Consider the following 23638-nt stretch of genomic DNA (forward strand, 5'->3'; position numbering starts at 1 on the left):
TAATTAATTTAATTTAACAATCGTAACTCACTCGCGCATCACACTCGTTTTCCCGCGCTTTGCGTCAGTACACGTAATAACTTTAAGCTAATTTTGATTGGTTCACTGATACTCAGTTGAAAACCACTTTATTACTACTCTGTTTTCCAGCCAGCCACTCAAAAAGCGTCTAAGAGTTAGAAAAAGTGAGGTTAAGTTCAACTATTTAAGGCCTAAAAGGAGCCAAGAAGCCAAATCAGACAAATCTGTGTCATGCCAAACATTATGTAGCGGTCGAGGGAATATCTATACACAAAGTTCTCGAATATTGTGTTTAGGGATTACAGCGTCTTTGTGGTGTACGTAACACTTACTAGATAAAACCAAAGTTCCGTCCTTTCCATTTCTTGTCCACTATTCCTTTCGTTCCTTGGTCCTTGGTCCATGGTCCCCATTCCTATTGTCCCTTTTCATGTGACGTCATAATTTTCCAAAATAAGAAATTACCAATCCTTCTGAAGTTTTAGTTTCATCAGATGTACGACCCTTTAATAACTTGATGTTTTGCAGCGTTTAAGCTCGACAGGGTTCCTCATTTTGAAATAGGGCACGTTTGAATTTCCAAGTTTATGCGTTGTGTGACATTAAAATAGCGGCCCGATAAGGCTCTCGAATGGTCAAAAGATGAGTTATTGCTCACGTTTTTGCTAACTAAACAGTTGTTGCTCTAGAAAAAGTGGTAATTTCAATGTGTCGGAACTCTAGAGTAATGACTTTTCGTTTCAATGGGTAAACTCAATGACAGATGTTTCTGTTACTTTACGGCCGCCATGTTTCTGTCCCTCCGAGGGGCACAAACATGGCGACTCCATACAAAGCTCTATAAATTTGTGTGAAACACTTCTCCGAATAGCGGGAGAATGGAAAACTGCACAGACCTAAATCTTGGCGAGGTTGTTTATATATCAATCATCTTTCACATCCCAGCTTCTTGACTTAATTTATTGAATGGTTATGATTTTTATTTTTAATGGCGTGACACTGCAAACCGGCCATTCTGTCACGGTTGGTCACGTGTCTTCTATCTAACAACGCATTCGGATCATGGTCATGGTGGGCCGAAATTCCTTGATTGCTGCAGTTCTTGTTCCTCTTGTTTGTTTCTTACTTTTCAAATTCCAAGATGGGGATTTTACATTGATGATTTATGAGAAGATCGGTCAAGATCCAGCGGTTGCCTTGCGCGGGAAAGTGGTCTGGATTACTGGCGCTTCGAGCGGTATCGGTGAATATTTGGCTTATGAGCTGGTGAAATATGGCTGTAAATTAGTACTGTCTGCGAGAAGGAAAGCAGAATTAGAGAGAGTCAAGAAGAATTGTGCAGGTAGGTTGAATTAAGATAAAATAACTTCGGCAAAATGGGTTTGCATTTAATCACATCGTACTTATTCACTTATTATAAGACTTACTAGGAAATAAAAGACTTTATTTAACCTGAAAGGTCAATCAGTGATCACTGGATCACTGGTATTAACTGGCGATCAGCATTTACATATTAGTAAACTTAACTTACCGAACATTCTGTCAGTGTCTATCTCCCGTCACCTCGCCTCCGTACCCAGCTCTGGTAGCCAGGCACCCGCCGGGGTTGGGGCGTTTGAAATTTTATCACTGCCAAGGGAGCAGGCATTTGCCAACCCCCTGGTCGACCCGGGAGCATTTGGCACCCTAGGGGTTTTCATCTCACAATTGCTGTTCCCTTATCCAATTTGTTCCCTGGAGCTGAGTCGTGGAACAGCTTGCCATCTGATTTGTGACAAGCAAAATCCCTGAATGATTTGATTATGTCACCACATTTTTTCATGAAATTAAGAAGAGTATCTTTGTAGGGCAGCTTTTATTACTTTCTATGCCTCAGTCAACTCCAGTAGTATCCATCCCCCCTGAGGATGAACATTCCTTCAAATAATGCAATGAGAAAAGTACCCTGATTTCATTCCCTAGTTGCAGAAAGACACAGATTGATGTATATTATGATTGATGTAGGAAGACACAGATTTCAACCCCGTGGGGGGGGGGGGGGGGGGACTCCCATACAAAAGGACGGGGGTGCTTGTCAGAAAGTTTGAAAAGAAACCCTAAGAGGTACCAAAATCCTGTTTTGTGTGTGGCTTGAAACTTTTTTCACCCCTAAAAGATACTAATTCAAAAACAACACATCTCCAGTGTCACAGACTGTATTTTTGCGGCTCAATACCCTAGAAGGTACCGCAAAAGCTGCCGTTGTGGACTTTTTGAGGCTGGACACCCTAACAGGTACCAAAAGCCGCATTTGTAACCCCTGAAGGGTACGACAAATACCTTCATCTTTTTTTTTATGGGAGTCTCCACCCCCAGATTTCAACCACAGGCAGAACCCAGACCTCTTGATCCTTCTGGAATCTGACACAATTGATGAGTGTTAAAAGTAAACCATGCACCATGCTTCAGTCAGGCTGCATTTTTAAGATATGTGATCACCAGTTATTATATCAATTACAAGAACAAAAATATCTCACCAGCAACTCTTTCGCAAATTAACAGATCTCAATGTTTAAAATTCCTCACTCATGTACTGCATACCTGTATATGATAACTATCAGACTTTAGGCTCATATGTGCCCTTATTGTGATCACACATTAGTTAAAATTCAATGTAAACCCTCTGACTAATTTACTGATATTTGCTAATTTCTTGCCCTTTCCATACATAATAAATTTACTTTTAATCTTTATATTTCAGCTATCGCTATCGATCATGATTCCTCATTTGAAAAAGATCAAGATATTCTTGTCCTTCCTTTGGACTCAATAAAATTTGATACACATGAAAAACTGACCCAGGATGTCCTCAAGCACTTTAAAAAGGTACAGTGTCTTTTTCTTGATAAATGTTATAAGAGTCAGAGTTTCAGACTATCAAACAAGGCAATTTTGCTGGCTATACTGAATCTACAAATTAAAACTTTCAATAATAATTATTTTATGTTTTGGAAGGAGTTTGGAAAAAAGCCTGGAGTTTCTTTTTTTATTTTCCGTGCATTTCATTATCAGTCCATGGTAAATAATTTTATTGTGCACAGTTACATGACGACATTCCATGTAATAAAGTGTTAATAAAGTGTTAACAGAGAACTTCTGTTTGATGTTTTGATGTTGCCATGAACTAGATGATTTTCTTGTTTTGTGAGGTTCAAACACTCACATACTCTGGCAATGTACTGGACAGTTTATTAACGTTTGTAGTACTTAGAACTTCAAATTGCACTTTTTATGGAACATTACCAGACAAGTGTCATTACTTCTGTCTGCGGACTACAGTACATGTTGTTTTTCTTATTAAACTCTAATGCGCCCTTAAAAGTGCATTCCAAACTTTGTTGACTTAAAGAGCACAGTAATGTTAATCGTTATGCACTGAACCTTTGTTAATTTAGAAATCTTAATAGAAATCAAGAAATGAAATCCAAAAAAAAAAACAACAGCAGAATAACACGAGGCAGAATTGAAGCAGCTGGTACAAGTACATTTGTTTTCTTAATGTAGGTTGACATTCTGGTGAACAATGCTGGTAGAGCACAGAGAGGTTTGGTGGAAAAAACATCATTAGAGGTCGATAGAGCACTTTTGGATTTAAACGTTGTTGGTACCATCTCTTTGACTAAAGCAGTTCTGCCGCATATGATTGAGCGTGATGAGGGGCAGATTGTGGTGGTGAGCAGTGTGGCTGGAAAAATTGGTAATGTCATTAATTTTAATTAGTTTATTCTGAAAACTACATCATTTTTCTGCATTCTGTTCTGTGCAAAACTGTTTTAATTAGCACTCTACTAACATATACATGATTGTGTATTAATAAACTTAGCTACTTTTTTATTACTTTTCACTTGACATCAGGATATCATAACAATATTGAAACATTGTGCATTTTTAATAAGTTTTATTCTTAAATGTTTCACTATATGTACTCTGTTTATTGGAATGACTGATAACCCCTCCCTTCTTTTCTCATTCTTTTCCCACCTTTTTTGAATGTGTTATTCACTTTTTTCTCACTTTCTATTTTTCTACTAATTTAATTGTAACAAAAAAAATTGTAACTATATCTTGCTAGACTGGCCTGCCTAGACTAGCACTAGTTATCCATGGGCCAGTCCAACTGTAAAGTGTACATTAAGAAATAAAAAATGATTTCAAGATGACTAAATTTAAAGTGTTTTTGGGTTTTTAAATATTTAATTATTAACTACATGGGTTAATTTATAATTTATTGTTAAACTTATTTATAAAATTTAGAAGTCTTGACAGGAGTGGCTGATAACTGCCTGCCTGCCTGCCTGCCCGCCCGCCCGCCCACCCGCCTGCCTGCCTCATTGCCTACCTACCTGACTGCCTGCCTACCCAACTGCCTGACTGCTTAACTGTCTAACTACCTGACTGCCTGACTCCCTAACTGCCTGGGTGCCTGACTGCCTGACTGCGTGACTGCCTGACTGCCTGACTGCCTGACTGCCTGACTGCCTGACTGCCTGACTGCCTGACTGCCTGACTGACTGAATGACTGCCACCCCAGATGGAACAACAGACAGAAACCAAAACATCACACTTTTGTCACTCCTAATATTTTTGTCCAGTAAATGTTTTTCTTTTTTTTTTTAAATAATTTAAGTCCTCTTTGATCAGTGCAGTAAAAACCTACATATCATAGCCTGGTGGATTAAGTTCATTTGATTCAGTTCATTTGTGGTAATATTGATAACTATGGTATCATTATTTAGAATACATGAAATTTTTAAAATGTTTTTCACAGAAGCACCTTTCACGGCAACTTATTGTGCCAGTAAACATGCATTGCAGGTATGTGATTGGGATCAAAATGCTGTTAAACAAAGTTACTCAACAACTGCAAGCTATAGTGAATGGTTTGAACCCAGGAGTATCAGTAGTTTGTATAGTGTGATCGTCCAGCTGACAAACACCATTCACTTGACTCTGAAGATGACTTCCGCTCAGGTTGTTGAAACTTCAGTCACCAACAACAGTTCTTTTCAGAACTACACTCACCCGGACGATCACACTATACGAACAATAATATTATATATATCAATATATCACGTTCAAAGGACCAGACTTATAACATCATCGACTGACAAACACCATTCACTTGACTCTGAAGATGAGTTCCGCTCAGGTTGTTGAAACGTCAGTCACCAACAACAGTTCTTTTCAGAACTACACTCACCCGGACGATCACACTATATGACTTACTGATACTCCTGGGTTCAAACCATTCACTATAATTATTGTAAGCTATATTACCTACAGCCATTCTCGAGATGTGACTGAATCACACTTAATCACACAACAACAATGTCAATTTAGGACCATCTAGTCCTTGCTCACATATTATAATTTATTTCCAAGGAAACAACAGTATTTTTGCTCAACCACCAGCCACAGGCTGGATCAGAGAGTGGCCAAGTCCACTGTAAAATTTTGACACTTTCTTTCAGAATTACATCCTTGCGTTACAACAAAACACATCAAGATACTGGCCCCACAGGAAACATTTGGTTTTGTTTCCCCTCAAACCCCAGTGCTCCCTAATGGCTCTGTCTTGGGGAACAGCACTAAGTCTAATGGCCTTAAAATGCATCAGGTACTTACTGCCATTATCATTTTTTTTAGGGCTACTTTGATACTGCACGGCTGGAGCTGGATGAGCACAACATTCATGTACAGACTGTTCTACCAGGACCTGTCAAGTCAAACATCAATCTTTATTCTTTCACTGAAAACATCAATGATGTAAGAAAACATTGTTTTTTGATTGATGTCTTTACAACTTGTAACTAAGTTTGGATTGGTGGATTGGCCTTTTGATATATAATTGAGTGTTTTAATACCAATTGGCAAAGAAAATACAGTCAATCAGAATACAGGAAAGCTGTTGTATACTAAACAATAGTTGGATGAGGTTTTTGTGATATCTAGAATAATCAAGGTCGAGGTAGGGGTTATCAGCCAAAGCTGAAGGCTCCTGAGGCTGATAACCCTTAGTGAGACCTTGATTATTCTGGATATCACAAAAACCGAATCTAATAATTGATTTATTACACATTGAACGAAAAAAAAGGAAGTCATGTTTTTGCTTCTTCACTGATGGAAAGCAACACAAAACGTACAAACTTGACGTGATTACCCTTAGAAATCATGCACTGCAGTCATACATAACATGATTACCCATGACCTTGAATGTCCTTGACCTGATTCCTTGACATGATTATTGTATAATCTGCAGCTAGATGACGTCACAGGCGCTGATTTCGAAAATTCCACTGTAAGAACGTGTTCCGGAAACACTGAGAATTTTTTATCAACTTCAAGCTGTTTGGAAATGTGGTCAAACACGTTCTTTGGTGTCAGTGAGTGGCTCCTGTTAGTGTTTGATTATACCTTCTTAATCGAAACCAAAACTAAGGAGAAAACAGAGAAATAAAATCATAAAACTCCATGCTAATTATATAACTCATAATTATACAGCTCATGAAACTCTGTGCTAATTCACGATCATGAATTCCTTTGTTTAAGCTTGATGAATATTTAATTGTTGAGTTTGAGAGAGAAATTTCCAGTGACTCAAGGCTTTTGTCCTTGCAGGAGTTTAAAAATCCACCAGATTTATCTGAGTTAGAATTAATGTCGACTGAGCGCTGTGCAAAGTTAATGGCAGTAAGCATAGCCAACAACTTGGATGAAGTTTGGATTTCAAGTGAACCAGCCCTACTAATGGTCTATTTTAAGCAGTACTTGCCAAACCTCTTTAGATGGTATGTGTTGATCAATGTAACAAGTTGTTTTTGTGAGGATAGACCAGTTTTCAATTGAGTGTCGAAAATAATCAGCCAATTACATTGGTTTTGATTAAATTGGTTTCATTTTGGTTTTACTACAGTTTGAGATTTGCTGAGAAGTCTATTTAGTTTGTGATTGGTTTGGTTTGAAATTGAAAACTGCTCTATAGAAACAAGATACCGAAGCAGAGTCAAAGTCTTACCGATCACAAGCTATCGAGCTGTCACAGCAGGAATCTATTTTTCACGTGAGCTTGGGTGGGCCAAGTCATGTGTCAAAACATCCCTGTATAGGGCCGAAAGTTCAAATCCACGGTCTCGATTGAGCGTCGGAGACTGGCACAGAATTTCCAAGGCCTCACGAATTCTCCTCTCCTGAAGTTGTTAGAATGTTCCCTTAACCGGACCTTTAAGGGTCGGGCGGTTTCTCCAATATAGATCTTTTCACAATCAGCACACTCTAATTTGTATATGACGTCACACTTCTTTCTTTAACTTAACTGTTGTTATAATCAAACATTTGTGTTAAATGACAAAAATAGTCACTTCTTGTTCGTACGTGTTATTTGACCCCGTAAAGATCCCATACACAAATTTCAAACAAATTAACGCACTGTCATTGAGTGATTTCATCTCTGAAGAAGTCTGAAAAATCTCATACCCCATCGATATAAACCACCATTACATGCAACCGTAAAAGATATTTTGATTGGTAAGGACATTGATGTTCTTTTCTGAACACCGTGAATGATTACAGGATGCTTGGAGACAAGAAGTTTCTCCTTAATTGGTGACAAATATTTCAAGTGTAAGTGCAGGGAACGAGTGTAAAAATTTTTTCAACACTCGAAGGGAAGTTTCGTATCTCCAAGCGGCCATGTAATGTTCAATTTGTTATTTAAACACCAACGAAATACCAAATCATTTCGGCTCCTTTTATTCTTGGTGTAGAAGACACAGAACACGTCAAAAAAGCACGCCGCCCCACAAACCTTTTGTCTTCATCGTTTCCTCGTTCATATGTTCTCTGTTGTTAGTAGGTCAGCTTTGTCTTCTACACCAAGCAAGAGGCACCATTTCGCTTTCGCTGCGGAAGGCGCGTTTTATTATGTAACCATAGCAAAGCTCATCTTTTCAACTGTGAAGATAACGTGTTATTTAACGAATGAAGATATCGTTTCCGCGCGAAAGCTCACTTGGTATTTCACTGACAAGTGTTTATGTAATCAAAATCCCCAATTTAAACCTCTTAACGACCCCGCCTTTTTAACAGCGGAGTGACCCCACCACCTTCCCCCCCCCCCCCCCAATCCCCGGTTTAGGCCACTTTACCTTGATTTTAACGTTGTGGCATTTCTATTAAAACCTCTTTTATATGTCGTCTATCTCCAGGCTTTCTAAGATGTTCTTTATGGAACGCGTAAAAAGACTTTACACGGACAAGAAATCTTCAGCAGAAAACAACGAGTCTTAGAGTTTGGAAAATGGAATGTAGAACAGTCGTGAAAAGTAATATTGTACCTCCCCTTCCCTTTTGTATGTGACTCCACTCAGCAGCCCTACATGTGCAACTTTACAGACCTTTCACGGATCGTATACTTTTTTGATGTGCAACATACTAAGCCTAGTTTTGCAAAGCGTGGATAAACGCCATCCATCGGATAAATCACTATCTCAAGACATGATTGATCATCGCAGTTATGCACACAACTTAAGTAATTGTGAAATTAAAGCCTGAAAAAAATTCAGGCCCATACCGGTGCAGTGCTCTACCGACTGAGCGATAACCATCTGGGAGTTGGTCGCTTTATGAGTTCGTAATATACCCGTAGATGGTGAAGAATACAACATACACGGAGACCCAGGGGCTACTAGCCGGGACGAAGCGATATTTTCGGGCGATCGATATTAATCGGGTGAAAGTTTACTTCGAGAGCTGAAAAGCCTCCGGGAATATATTCTTACCGAACCAGTTCCAGCACTGGTCGAATCCCCTCCCGCTGATTGGCCAGAAAAATATTTTTCTAGGACTTACAACCTCTCCCCTCTTCTTTGAGTAGCATTTTTTCACTTCTTCGACTTCTCATATTAAATATAATAGAATAAAGTTGTTTTATACCAGGAGCCATCATCGGGGACGGAGACCGTAAGAAACTTCCATTGCTTTGTCCTTTTCAGCTTAGTCTGGTTCAGTCTGACTGGCAGAGGTCCTTATCTCAGGTGAAATAAGAAAACATGTCTCTTTTTAATTTCGCATCAACAGAAATGATTGGCGTGCGGCTTTTTAATTAATGTTTCACTTAATACATTAATAAAGGAAGATACCAATTAATTTATTTGCGATTGCTCGGCTCATTTGGGCCCTTATTACGTTAATGTAGTAAGAAGGCTTCCTTAAATATGTGCTCTTTTATTTTCATCTCTGTCTTTAGCGCGGGTAAAAATGATACCCAACAGACTGTAGGCAACAGTTCAAGACTTTGAAGAATTTTAGTCAGCTCTGTTTTTGCCTGGTTAGCAAAGGAGAGTGTTTGCCTACTGTCAAAAACTGAAACAGGCTGACACATTGTCTCAGGGCTTATCAATTTCATGAGTAAAATAAAAGTTACTAAGAAAAAATAATTTCCGCAAATGACAAAGCAATAGCACGAAATGTCAATAACAAAGAAATCCTCAGTGTCACCGAATTTTCAAACAGCCAATCATATCACCGGGAGGAGAAGACTGTTGACTCACAAACTCCTTTGTTTTGTTAAAAGTGTCCGTTATAAAGTTTCGTTTTTTGTTTTTTTTTAAGAAAAACCTGAGAGAAAATTCTGTTGTGACAAGAATTTCCAGCATACATGTACGTTCGAACAAAAGCTCAAGCTTTTTTCTTGTAAAGAAAATCGTTTTCTTTTCATAATCAAATCCGTCTTCGTTGATTCCAGCTCTTCACACTGAGTGAAACGTTTACACCAGCCAAGTCAAGACGTGTAGTGGTGAACAATTATCAAGTCCATACGACATTCATCCTTCGTTCCTAGACTGTGGCCACAAACATTTGTTAAAGTCGAACTTGATTGAAAACGTTCAATGTAAAGCGAAATCATGAATAATTCACTTTGCAAAGCCAAGCTACAAAACTCAAGTTCCACAGCTTTACAAGTTAAAGATCCACTTTATTCTGCTATTATCGTTAATATCGTCTTCAACAGCTGTCTCTGTTATACCACGATTGTGCTGAACATTGTCACCATCCGCGCACTACGGAAAACGTCTTCACTACCAAATCTTTTCAAAACATTGCTTCTAAGTCTTGCTGTATCTGATCTTGGTGTTGGTTTGCTGGGTCAACCTTTATATCTCGCCTACCTGGACGTGAAATTGCAATGCAACCTTTCCAATCGGCCCATTCTTGTTGCATCTACTCGTGTCATTTTGAACATTTTTTATTTATCTTCGTTTTGTAGTGTTATGGCCTTAAGTGCGGATAGATTCTTTGCCATTCAAAAGCCTCTACGATGCCAGAATGTTGTAACTCACAAGCGAGTTATTACTGTAGTCACTGCAATATGGTCTCTCAGTGTTCTTTTAGGGCTGTTCTTTGTGTTCGTTCTTCCAGGTAAAATCACTATTGTGATCATTCTCATGATAGAATCCGTCTGTTTTGGTGCAACGACTTGGTCTTCATATAAGATATGCAAAACTGCGAGACAACACAACATACAAATTCAATCCCAAACACGAATAAATAGCGGCATGCTAAATATTGTGAGTCTCAGAAAATCTGCCCAGAGTACACTTTTCATTTACGTGGCATTTTGGGTTTGTTATCTGCCTCACTTTATTTTGTCTTGTCATCTCATATACGCAGGGGGAACTATGACTTCAAGCACGTTGAATGAGTTCTTCAAGACCCTCGTTCTCCTTAATTCCTCTCTCAACCCCGTCATTTATTGTTGGAGGACAAGAAATATTCGACACGCTATAATGGAAACTCTTCAAAACGTAAGGTGGAGACAGTTCTGCGGAAGATAACAACTGTTCAGTTAAACAGAGGAAAGGACCCTAAGGTGTTTTAATTTTGATTACTTCCCAGAGAAAAGAAACAAAACTCGTAGAAAAAACGCCTGTTATGTTGTTTGGGCTGATCGGTAAAGTACTGGAAGTGCAACGTTTTTTATTTGTAATCCTTTTATTTATGACCAGTCCCTTGACTTCTAAAGTGTCCGCCATTATCAGTAACAATATTTTACTTTTGTTTGTAATTATATACTAAAATTCATGCAGGAGAATTCCACAACGTATGAATATCGAAGCATCATCTTGTGTTAGAGATATACCTGCACCCACACAGTCGTAGCCACCTGAACTGTTCTTTGTAGCTACTGTCTTAACAAATAGGTCCGCATTGCGTACATATGTGGCTTACGGGTTATTCCAGTTTATTTCATTGACCTCTGCAGTGCTAAAAAATGGGAAAAACCAAGTAAATCGATCCTTATTTTTACTTCTATTGCATTAATTCAATCTCGACTAAATAGTGGCATGCTAAATATTGCGAGTCTCAGAAAATCTGCCCAAAGTACACTTCTCATCTACCTGGCAGTTTGGTCTTGTTATCTGCCCCACTCTATTTTGACTGGTCATCTCACACACGCAGAGCGAACTATGACTTTAAGCACGTTGAATGAGTTCTTCGGGACCCTTGTTCTCCTTAATTCCTGCCTCAGCCCTATTTACTGTTAGAGGATAAGAAATATTCGACAAGCTATAATGGAAACCCTTCGAAACATAACATGGAGGGAGCTTAACGGAAGATAAAAGCTGTTCTTTAAACAGAGGAGGGGCCTCTAAAACGTTTTAATTTTGATCACTTCTCTAATAAACGAAACACAAGACGTAAACGCCAGCAAAGTTGTTTGGGCCGATCGGTAAAGTATGTAACCATTTTTATTTCTAATGTTTTTCTTCATGACAAGTTCCTAGACTTCCAAAGAAAGTACCCGGCATTATCAGTGACAATATTTTACTTTTTCAGCCGGCTCTTTTATAATTAGATACTGAAAGCCCGGCAGAAGGATTCGATAACGTATGAACATCGAAGCATCATCATCTGTTAAAGGCATGCCTGCACCTACACAGCCGTAGCCATGACTAACGATCTGAACCGTTCTTTGTAGATACTGTCTTAATAAAAAGGGCCGCATTGCGTACGTATGTGACTTCCGGGCTATAGCAAAACTAGTTACGAATTATTTTGTGAACTTCTGAAGTCTTTAAAAAAAATGAGAAAAACCAAGTAACTCATAAGGTCAAATCAAGCAAAAAGGACTTTAGAAAAATTTAAAGAAGTCGGCTTCGGCTACCAGACAGTTCCATGCTGCCCACATTTCCCATGATTATGATTTAAAGTGTTTTCTTCAGGTCAAGTCATAATCTGGTTGCCTGGCAATTGTTAGTGTAACAGACTTCAGGTTTCTTAAACTTTTGTGAATTTCATTCGTATGTTAGAAACCTTATGCTAATTATCAAACTGGGGCGAAAACTAATAACAAGGGAAACATCTCAGCGAGGGTGGTTGGTGAATTAAAACACCTTTCTTAGAACCAGTCGAATTAAGGTCAGATGTTGGCTAAATAACTAAGAAAGGTTGAGTCGTGTTTATTGTGTGTCTAGTAATTTTCCACCTGCAAGCGCCCCTGAACGAGAATCTGCAGATCAGGTTTTATCTGGTCCAGCCTGTAAATTTTTCTTCCTAATCCACATATGGCAACGTTAACATTCATTGTAAATATGGGCGGACTATGGACCGAAATTCATAACCCGGTGAGCTTGCTGTTTTTCTATTGCATTGGTTTCTATTTTTTTATTATTTCCCCTTCAACTTTGTTTTAAGTTCTAGTACTAACGTTCGCTTTTGCTTTATTATTATACTCGATCCAATGCAAAGGACAATCTGTTTAAGAGCCTTCCCATGATCTCAAGGCAAACCTTGAATATTAATGGAGAGTCAAAGGGACCTGCATGCCGCCTTTAATAATTTTCACAAATATGTAAATGCAAAAGGAAGGTGCCAATTAACTCCTTAATTGTTCCCGGCTCAAGCTGACCAGTCCAACTTGCGTTCTGCAAGCGGGTCAAACGCTACTTAAATTAATCATTTTTAACTCCTTTTGTCCTCTTTAGTTGTAATTTTGTTTCTGCCTTTTGACACAAATTGAAACAAAATGGCAACTGGTCCTCTTGCGGGTTTCAAGGATAAAATAATATTAACGAAAAATAAATGACACTTTGCTCACGCACAACAATTAACAGCTTGACATAACTCCTTTAAGGAAATCAACCAGTGACATCAATGCTTTGTCACGACCAATCAACGCCGGACAAATTTAAGTTTGTTTCTTGGTTCAGTGTGCTAATAATTTGCAACATACATTAAAGGCGTGCACCTGCAAACGTATGTGAGTCAAAATCAGCTCAAGCTTCTTCCTTCGATTCCATTTAGTAAAAGGACTATTGCTCTAACTGTCAGGAATCCAAACTAAACGAATCATACTCGATTTCCAAGCACCACCCCTCAGTGAAAGGCGCTTCGTCACGGCTGAACGGACACACGCAGTAAATTCGTCCTTCGGTTGTGTGGTTACCTACATTTCTCAATCCATAATTTTGATGTTTCGGACAAATCACAATCATGGATAATTTAATCTGCGGCCCACGGAAACAGAACTCAAGTTCCAAACCTTCACAGGTGGAAGATCCCTTTTATTCTGCCATCATTGCTAATATTGTCTTCAATAGCTGTCTCTGTTATGCCACCGTTACGCTGAACGTCGTTACAATCTACGTCCTACGAAGAACATCTGCACTGTCGAAGCCTTTAAAAACGTTTCTCCTAAGCCTTGCTGTCTCTGATCTTGGAGTTGGTCTGCTAGGTCATCCTTTATACATTGCTTTTTTGGTCGCATTATTACGATCCAACTTGTCAAATCATACCAGCCTTGTCGCTTGTACTCATGTTGTTGTAAACATTGTTTGTCTATCTTCGTTTTTTAGTATTATGGCCTTAAGTACAGAAAGATACATTGCCATTCAAAAACCTCTTCGATACCAGGATATTGTTACTCAAAAACGAGTTTTCAGAGTGGTCATCACAATATGGCTCTTCAGCACTTTTTTGGGACTGTCCTTTGAATTCATGGTTCCAGAGAGTATCGCTGTCGGATCTATTGTCATCATAGAATCACTCTGCTTTGTTGCAACAACCTGGTATTCTTATAAGATATACTTCATCGTGAGACGCCACAACATACAAATGCAAGCTCTAGTACAACAGGTTTCACAAAACAGCGACACTGTTAAAATTTCGGGTTTCCGAGAATCTGTTCGAAGTACGCTGTGGATCTATCTCGCATTTTGGGTTTGTTATCTGCCACGGTACTTCATTTGGATTGTACATCAAGTACAAGCAAGCAAAAGTATAGCTCTTGAGATCTTGGAGGAGTTCTCGCTTACTCTTGTGCTCCTCAATTCCTCCATCAACCCCATCATCTATTGCTGGACAATGAGACACATTCGACACACCGTAGTGGGCATCCTTGGAAACATTTTTCGGAGGCGATAATTTTGTTTTATTTGTGCAGTTTGATGCAACGTCATTACCTTCTTGCAGGATGTAGTGGAACCCCGTATTGCGGCCACCCTTTGTAAAACACGTTTAAAATAATGGCTTTGCTGGATTTAAAGTTAAGAATTTTAGACTTTTGCTGGCTCTAGCTGCAGATGAAAATCATCATTACATGCGAATCAAAGTACTATTATAAACAGGTTGAATGAGATCTCGGTGATCTTCCTCAACTCGGTCTCCACTGTAGAAATATGGCACGCACGCGCACTGTACACACAACAAGGGATTTTGAGTAGTATTATTGCGCAGCGTAACGTTGGGGAGCAGGGGTGGCGCGCTCGCCTCCCAGCAATGTGGCCTGGGTTCGAACGGGGCAGCCATCTGTTTACGTTTTGTTTTAACTAAGTAATCTCACTGGCTAAATGATTGATTTCTTGTAAAATTTGCATTGGTCAGGCACGTTTTAATGGAATAATAATAATAATAATAATAATAGATTTGTATAGCGCCTACTTAATGGAAACTCTTCAAAACGTAAGGCGGAGGCAATAATTGTGCAGGGGAAGGTAACTACTTATATTACAATGTACGAAAGGACTCTTTGGTATGTTTTGAAAATTTTGTTAATTCTGAATATTTGCCAGAAGAACAAAACACATTCAAGCAGTGAACGCCGGCGAAAAATTGACAAGAGACCGAGACGAACATCAGTGTGCTTGAGTTTGAGGACAGCTGTAGATATCGCTCACCTGATATTTTTTGAGCCAATCGGCAAAGTATTTAAAGTGCAATCATTATTTTTAATGTTTTTACTCGTGGCAAATCCCTCGAGTTCTAAAGTACCCCGCATTGTCAGTGACATTATCAGCCGGCCCTTTAAAAGCGTTTGTTGGTTGGAATTAGACGCTAAAAGCCAGGAAGGATGAGTATCATCATCATCTTTTAACGGCATGCATGCACTCACTCCGCCATAGCCGTGACAACGATCTAACCGCCGTAGCCAGACTAAAAGTCTTTCCGGGGCATTATCAAAAAAAAGTGCTTTCTTACCGGAACTTGGAATAAAGAAATAATTTCAAAATTTTTAACGAGGAAAGTGTCTCGGTTCGCTTGTATTAGCTACGGCTCTGGGTCTAAACTGGCCTTTTCCACGAGTATTTTAATAGACGTTGCTTCAAACATATGAGTGAGACCTGAAATAAACAGAATTTAACTGAAAAAGCCCTTGAGCTTTAAATTCAAGGAAACATCTTAAAGAAACGGGTGGCAAATCAATAAAAAAACACACAAGTACCTCGGCCCGGACTAAATGGCGTCAAGTAGAACCAGGTCAGTTTATAGATGTACGTACTGTTCTCGATATGCCTCGATGACAGCGATGTTACTCAAAAGGATTTGAAAATTATATAAAAGGGGTTTTCTGAATTTTATCTGTTACTGTATAAATTATACTATTTTTAACTAAAATAATAATGAAATGGCAAGCGTATCCGCAGGGGATCTTGAGTGAGGGCGTAATTAAACTTTTTTTATGACCAATCAAAACGCTGCGTTGTAAAAGCAAGTGAAACAGGGGCTGGCTGAAAAGAAATAACAAAAGGGTTTATTAGGCTTTTAAATTACTAGCATTTGCAAACCTCCAAACACCTGTCAATGAACACTGGATAAGGTTTATTCCTTGCACTTATTCCTTGCTTGGGAAATAAAAACCATTCCTTTTCAGTGGAATAGTCCTGTGAGAAAGGTATACTCTAAATATGAATTCGTTCCAATAATTAAACTCCCGCGGTTCGCCATAATCAACTTCACCAAGCAATCTGCGACACAGCATATTCGGCATTCAGCCTCTCGGCGGGAAAAGCAAACGGGTTATGTTTCACTGATCTAAAGAAAAAAAGATGGCGGTGGCAATTTACAATGATGAGCCTCAAAACGTAACCTTCGAATCAGATAAAGTTGAAGATCCGCTCTATTCTGCTCTCCTCGCTAATGCAATCTTTAATGGTTGTCTCTGCTATACCACCATTATGCTGAACATTGTAACAATCTACGCTTTGCGAAATACATCGACACTATCAAGCACTTTGAAAACATTACTCCTAAACCTCGCTGTTGCCGATCTTGGTATCGGTTTTCTAGGCCAACCTTTAGAAGTCGTTTACCTGACGGAGTTACTACGATGGAATCGATCAAGTCCTTCTACAGATAGAGCTTCTGCTGTTGTTTTGAGCGTTTTTTATTTATCATCATTGTGTAGTATTATGGCCATCAGTGCAGATAGATTTATTGCCATTCAGATGCCACTGCGATATGAAGATCTGGTGACTCGCAGAAGAGTCGCTGCAGTCGTTATCACAATATGGCTATTTAGCGCACTGATCAGTCCCTGCTCAGTGTTTCTACTAACAACGAATACCACGTTTGCATTTCTTGTCATCGTGGAATCCATTTTCTTTCTTGCTGCAACACTGCTTCATTACCAGATATATTTGACAATAAGACGCCACAAAGAACAAATACAGTCTCAAATGCAACAGCTTGCGGAAAATAACGACCTGGCAAATTCGACAAGAATCACAAAATCTGCAAATAGTACATTTTGCATTTATCTCCTTTTCTGGGTTTGTTATCTACCTCATCTTTTCGTTTCGATTGCTCGTCGCATACACGGAAATGAAAGTGTAACTATAAACGTATTGTACGTATTTTCGGAAACTCTTGTTCTCCTCAATTCATCCCTCAATCCAGTCATTTACTGTTGGAAAATGAGACAGATTCGACAGACGATATTGAACATTCTTCGAAAAATGTCTCGATGTTATACCAGAGGTTAAAATATAATTATTCTCATAGTGAAAATGATTTTCATCTAGATTAAATCATTAATTCAAAACAAATATCGTTGACATGAAGGCAACATTCTACCCATCTTATTTAAGAAAATAATTGAGCCTCGCGCTTTGGACACCGATCGCGCTGCTTCACGAAAACGACTGCACCTTATGTTGCAGCATAGAATCTGACACTCACCTAAAGCGAGTGCCTAATAAAGTATCTAGGGTTAGTATGTTTCAGTGTCCTATTTTCGCGCCCTATTTTACCAGTACCTGCCCCGGATGAAAGAAGCATTTAAACAGTGAACCGTTACCATAACAGTTTATTCCGATGACATGTCAAATCATCAGTTTCACTTGGTTCACTCGAGTTCACAAATATAGATAGCCTTTCTATCGCAGAGAACGGTTTTCGTCGAATACGATCCGGGGCCTGGTTGTTCAAAGGGTGATTAAACCAGCTGGTTAGCGTGAATTTTGTTTTAGTTCTGTAACTTAACATTGAGGATTGTTTAAAACTATTCAGACAACCAGTTTTGACTTGGCAAATCTCAAAAGTCACATAACATACACAGTGAAAAGCCCTTCATAAAAGAAAAATTCTAAAAACCATATTATTTTAATCGATTTTTAAAAAATGAGTAATAAAGCCACTAAAGTTGTAGGTTCGTGTCTTTTTACAGCTACTAAGATTATTAATAAACTCGTAAATAAGCATTATTAAAACTATAAAAATTATTGCGATTCTCTAGTCTTGTCCAGAACAATGTTCTAAATGGTCAAGTAAACGTTAAGGACAGAATCCCATGTTTTGAAACTGAATGAGCCCGCAGTTCTAGTAACTGAAGGGGCAAAGCAACACCGTCATTTCTTGTTGCTCCTGGCGGCTTGAATACTTGTGCTGAAGTGTATTTAATTGGTTCGTTCGTCCATTTCCCATTTTGGCCCTTCTTTGCTTCATCTGAGGCTGTACACGCATTGGTATTGCGTATAACTTATTCACAAAAACGTTGGGCACTCCTCATTACAGAAAAATGTCTGCCTCAAAGTGCAGTAAAACTTTGGTTTCACTCATATTAAGGTACCAAATTGAATGCTTTTAATTCCTAGCAGACAGGGTTTGGGCGTACGTCGTTTTCGTTTTCTTGGTCTATACTACAAGATGCGAATCTCTGCTCGTTTTTGCAAGTCGATTGCAAACCGGCAGGAATAAATATGGTCCGTATCTTACAATATGGAACTCTAACTCGAAAAATAAGCGCTGTATTGTTATATCAGCAGCGAGCATTGGTTGTCCATCCAGACATGTTTAAGAACGTCGAGACGCACGCTTCGCCTAATTCAAGATCAATCAAACAGTGATGAGCCAAATATGGCTTCAGATATAATCCTAAGAGCCCAGCGGCGTACATTCCAGCGGCTGATCCCAATGTAAGCACGCCCAGTGCAAACTCTCTCTCCTTAACATCTGTGATTTGTTCGCCTACAACAGACAGTGAATTGGTGTAGGTGCTTCCGCTAAGAACACCGATCATGAAACACAAAACCAGAATAACTTCTATGTCTCCAATAAGGTAAAACCATGATGCAAACACAAACCAAAACATAAGCGCGTTGCCGAGTGCAGCCAAGATCCAAGTATGTTTTATTTGCACGTGACTAGCTACACGTGAGCACGTGACTGAGACTATCAGGAGGTACGAACGACCAAGGAGTCTACCAATATTATGGGCTAGCATGTAATAAGTGTAATGGCCAATTAGGTAAAGCGACTTGTTCGGGAATACAAGCGATGTAATGACAGCTTGTAATGAAAGTTGATCCGCAAAGAACTGCAAGAAAAGGTAAGCCATGGCCATGAATATGCTCCACCACACCAAAAGCTTTTCAGTGATGCTTAGTTCGTGCGTTTTCTGCCTTTCTTCTTGGTCGGGAAGTGCATGGTAATGGACACCCGCAAAAGAGATGTTTTTGGATTGCTGTTTCAATGGGAACTTGTCCAAGAATGCGTACATGAGAGGAAGGACAAACACAACGGGTATGAGGAAAAACACTGGGACTCTTGGGGGAAAACACGTCCATGTCAAAAGAGCTGCGAAACAAAAATACAAGTGCAATTGAATGCCGGGTTACCGTAACAAAACGAACCTTTTGGTTTTACGTTTGTTTTTGTTGTTGTTGTTGTTGTTGTTGTTGTTGTTGTTGATGTTGTCCCTAGCTCCCTGATCCAAGACGTCCAATAAAAGACCAAAATAATAAGGGTAATTTAATTAATGATTTGAAAAAGCTGTTTGATGGTGGGTTGGGGTACATCCTGATCAATAAACAAAGTACCTATATGCAAGGCCAAAAGGGTACTGTTCTTAAGAACTTTTGTTCTGACCATGAGGGGTAAAGCTGTAGGTTTGTGGTACACTTTGATTGTTTCAAATGTTAGTTTGCAAATGAGAGCCATTTCCAATGACGTGAATTTATGCATTAGACATGCGATGGGGTCCATCACTTGAGCACTAAGTTTTGAGGTCTGAAATAGTTACTGGAAAACCTCAAAGTTGGTTCGAAATACATACAATAAGGCGTTCACCTGTTGGCCACGCGCCCCACCAAAGACTTCTAAAGTACCCCTCCCTCTTCTCCATTTAAAGTAAAGGCACAGTATACATTCCGATTTTTTAAAGAGGCTAAAAGGCCGCTTTAGCATTGTGATGTTATTTGAGTATATAATAAAAAGCACAAGGCATTGCCTTGCCAGCAGATGTATATCTTAGAATGGATAATTTAGCCAAAACACCATACTGTCCGACTGAGCCTTGAACGCGTGAGAAGAAAAGAGCTTACATACATTATATATTATGTACTTACATTTTAACTAGTTTTTATTCTCTTTTGTTTACTTGTTTATTAATTGATGTATATTTATGTTATTTTAATAGTGGGCTTCCTGCGAGGTAGCTTTTAATTTTAACGGCTAAGCGGAGTTTGTCACTCTAAATGAAGAATTACCATTACTATCACCATTACATTTTTAGAGAAATTGGTACCTGTCTTGGCCAATGAATAGAGCATTTAACCTGATATCTGTCAACGTTTTATATGCTCTTTTGAGTTGCTTTATCGTGATCTTGTTAAATTAAGTCTTCCTTTAACCAGCGAAAACCAAGATCGGCTTAGAAGTTAACTGAAGAATATTTTCTACGCTATTACTTGTCTTTTTGTTGTTGCAGAAGCCTACAGATGAAACTGTGAGACTGTTTGTAGTTCTGCTATAAAGAAAATGTATTGTGAAATATTGCGAAAAAAATATACCCTCTTTATTTACTTTGGGGTCCCTGTGCTACTTAATGCCTTCCTCCGGAAAACGTAATAGAGACCTGCGCGCCGGCAAACACAGCACTATTATCTTTGAAACGGTTCACGGCACAATCCTACCCTCAGGGCCACATAAAGCAGAAACAATATCAAAGTAGCAAGCAAAACGAATAATGAAGACATATTTCACTCGGAAGACCAATCATTTTGAGATTTTAAGCATTAAAATTCTATCGCTGGAGAAATTCTTACAGTCATAAAAGGAATTTAGATGTATTCTAAAACTGATGTAACGTTGAGTGAATGTTTGTGGCTGTTATCGAATAATCCAGCCCATTACCCTCCGAGAATCATGGCATAAGTGAAAGTTGAAGTTACCGCATAATTTGAGTACTGGGCAAAAGGCTGTATAATTGTCGTGCTTAAATTCCCAACAAGAAAACCCCACTTTGTTGAGCGGGCTACATTTCTTGATCAGAAAAGAATCTTGACATTAGGAAACGTTCGAATACTGTGCACATAACCCATACACAAAGATTTTCTTAATTTGAAAGTGGCACCGTTCAATCATCCGAATAACTGCACTTCTGAAAATCTCACAAAACCAGTTCTTCTGTTTGAAGTTGTAATTTTTAGATCACTTTATTTTAGCCATTCCTTCCCTCCCCTAGTCGCTTCCTTCCGCCAACATATATTTCCCTCAATTAAGTCGCCCAGCTCCTAGGTCAAATGAAGGTTCTGTTAATTTACTCAAATGTATTTTAACGGGAGATGAGAGGATTCGAGCACTAGCCTGGGTTAATATTTTGTTGGGATGTGTTACGCTCTACTCTTATCTCATAGTGTCTCTCCACCCAGAGATATGTAAGCGAGTTTTGGCGAAGCGTTAGGTTAACCTGACAATTTGTTAGTGAGGGCTATCTGCGATGGACTAGCATCCTCTTCGTCCAAATCGGATTTTAGAAAATTCTTTCCGCACTGTTGATTCTCTTGGTTGCTTTGATTCGTTGGGTGGGATTAGACTTTAACCCAACCGTTTCGAATCCCTTCTAAAAAACTTTACGTACCTGAGTAATAAAATGCACCCATTACAATACCCAAACCACCTCCTGTCACAAAGCTGTGGAGTGCCAAGTCACCATAGAATGCTGTCACTGAAAGAAATACGACTTCCGCCATGGCCCTGCCAGATTCGAAAACAGTCAGCCCTAAGAGTCGCGCAACTTGCGAATTGGAGACAACGACGATTGCCAGTCCCGCGGCACAGAAGGAGAGCAGCAGCGCGATTTTAACATAGTATGGCAGTTTCTGGTAAACCCAAGGAAGGGTTAGTTTCACGACTACGTGCGCAAGTCCTGATGTCACGACTGCTGCACTCAACCAGGTAGATTCTCCAGTGAAAATGTCCACAGTCGCCGCGGTGATCACCTCGCCGAGGAAAACCGTACAGTATCCAAGGATGAAAAAACAAACAATGTTACGGAATTGCTCTCCTATGGTCCCTTGTTCCATGTCAGGGTTTTCTTTCAAGACTCGATTTAAGACTGTTTTAGGTAGGGGTTAATTAGAGATATCTATCGCGCAAAGTCTTGTGATGTACTGATGTAATTAAACTAGTTAATATGCGAGTAGAGAGTCAAAACAACGTGCTTGATTAGCGAAGTGAAACAAATATGGCTTTACTGTATATTGATTTCACGAAACAAACCTCTCCTTTAAGAGAAGCTTCTATAAAGGGTAGGAAAGAGTCATGTCTGTCTCATAAAGAAAAAAGTTAAATTATAATGTAAATACTCTTTCAGCCCTCCCTTACCACCATTTTATAACATGCGCGAAATCTGCCTTTAGAAGTACCCTTCGTCTGTCAATTAAAATTCAAAAGTCAAAATAATGAGAATGATTGACATAACTTTATCTGAGCGCAATTTAGAGACTGCATAGTGTAGAACTTCCAAACTTGCAGCTAAACTCTAGAGAAGGGCAAATTGTTGCCAGGTACTCCAGTTTAGAAGCATTGCAAGTTTCTTTCTTTTTCTGCAATCATTTCAAAGTTAAATGCCTATACTGTCACTGAGGTGTGACGTATGTAAATTCAGTGCAAAAGTAAATGAATCACAACGAAATGGTGAATCGCTCCAATAACAGTCAACAAGCATAACGGCAGGTCCGCTGGGCGTACTAAGGGCGGCCAGGTGGAGAGAATTTCTTCAAAAGGAAATTCTCAGTCATTTTAAGACACGTGCAGAAGATGCCTTCAACATATCAGTACCTTTTACCTGTTTCAGTATCTTTTATCAGCACATCTGTTTATGAAATGGATCTCTTCTATGTAAACGTTTTTATGAGGTTTTATTAGTCTCAATTACTTTCTTTACGCAAGTACTTGTATGTTTAGAAGCTTCAATCAGTCGAAAGAAACCCCGAGCTTGCACTGTCACTGTCTTCACAATGTCGGTCCTTTTTAAGAATTTCTTCATTTTTTTTTTCTCGCTCGCCAGTGATGATCGAACAGTGAAGTTTAAAATTGCGTCGGATGGCAAGAGCACAGGCGGGATCAGTTCGATCATATTTATCTCTGGTCATAGAATGACTATCATGACATCACAAACCCCCATGGCAAAATGGTGTCGGCATTCACCTTTCAGTATCACGAGTCCTGGTTCGAATCTGACCAATATTTTTAGTTGTAGTTTGCTATTTTTATTCTTTTACTGAACAATATCTAGGTTAGTTCGTATAGTGTGATCGTCAGTAAGTGTCAGTAAGTGATCACACTATACAGGCTATTGATACTCCTGGGTTCAAACCATTTATTGAATATCTATGTTCCCTTTACAATACTTACAGATAATACTTACAATACAATGGAGGACAAGAACAAAAATATGTAGTTACATATATTCGTTACGATAAGTTGCAAAACGTAGCGTTATATTCTACAGAGTACAAAGAAAAGTAAAATAGAGCTCTAAGTTACGTTTGCTATTTACACTGGTATGCTTATGTTTTTC

General features: G+C 39.0%; 5 protein-coding genes across 6 annotated transcripts; 4 read left to right on the plus strand and 1 right to left on the minus strand.

Annotated features, from left to right (window-relative positions):
- Positions 1-94: 94 nt before the first annotated feature.
- LOC145489190 (dehydrogenase/reductase SDR family member 7-like) lies at positions 95-21691 on the plus strand. Of its 2 annotated transcripts, none has more exons than XM_081468125.1 (7): positions 95-1363; positions 2762-2886; positions 3565-3757; positions 4829-4875; positions 5707-5826; positions 6679-6848; positions 20543-21691. In XM_081468125.1, coding segments are annotated over exons 1-7 (936 nt in total). In that variant the 5' UTR covers positions 95-1083; the 3' UTR covers positions 20544-21691. The 2 variants fall into 2 exon arrangements, with proteins under 2 accessions (XP_081324251.1, XP_081324249.1); XM_081468123.1 differs by lacking the exon at positions 20543-21691 and adding an exon at positions 8265-9921.
- Positions 9963-10905, plus strand: LOC145489192 (melanocortin receptor 5-like). The gene has a single exon (XM_081468127.1). The coding sequence runs from the start codon at positions 9963-9965 to the stop codon at positions 10890-10892; it is 930 nt and encodes a 309-aa protein (XP_081324253.1). The 3' UTR covers positions 10893-10905.
- LOC145489193 (melanocortin receptor 4-like) lies at positions 13541-14488 on the plus strand. Its single transcript, XM_081468128.1, has one exon. The coding sequence runs from the start codon at positions 13552-13554 to the stop codon at positions 14479-14481; it is 930 nt and encodes a 309-aa protein (XP_081324254.1). The 5' UTR covers positions 13541-13551; the 3' UTR covers positions 14482-14488.
- Positions 16383-17318, plus strand: LOC145489191 (melanocyte-stimulating hormone receptor-like). The gene has a single exon (XM_081468126.1). The coding sequence runs from the start codon at positions 16383-16385 to the stop codon at positions 17316-17318; it is 936 nt and encodes a 311-aa protein (XP_081324252.1).
- Positions 18540-22356, minus strand: LOC145489194 (uncharacterized). The gene is made up of 2 exons (XM_081468129.1): positions 21695-22356; positions 18540-19410 (listed from the first exon to the last, which is right to left on the minus strand). The coding sequence occupies exons 1-2, from the start codon at positions 22137-22139 to the stop codon at positions 18593-18595; spliced, it is 1263 nt and encodes a 420-aa protein (XP_081324255.1). The 5' UTR covers positions 22140-22356; the 3' UTR covers positions 18540-18592.
- Between the last annotated feature and the right edge of the window lie 1282 nt (positions 22357-23638).

Source organism: Orbicella franksi, chromosome 6 (assembly GCF_964199315.1).
Source record: "Orbicella franksi chromosome 6, jaOrbFran1.1, whole genome shotgun sequence".
Classification (NCBI taxonomy): domain Eukaryota; kingdom Metazoa; phylum Cnidaria; class Anthozoa; order Scleractinia; family Merulinidae; genus Orbicella; species Orbicella franksi.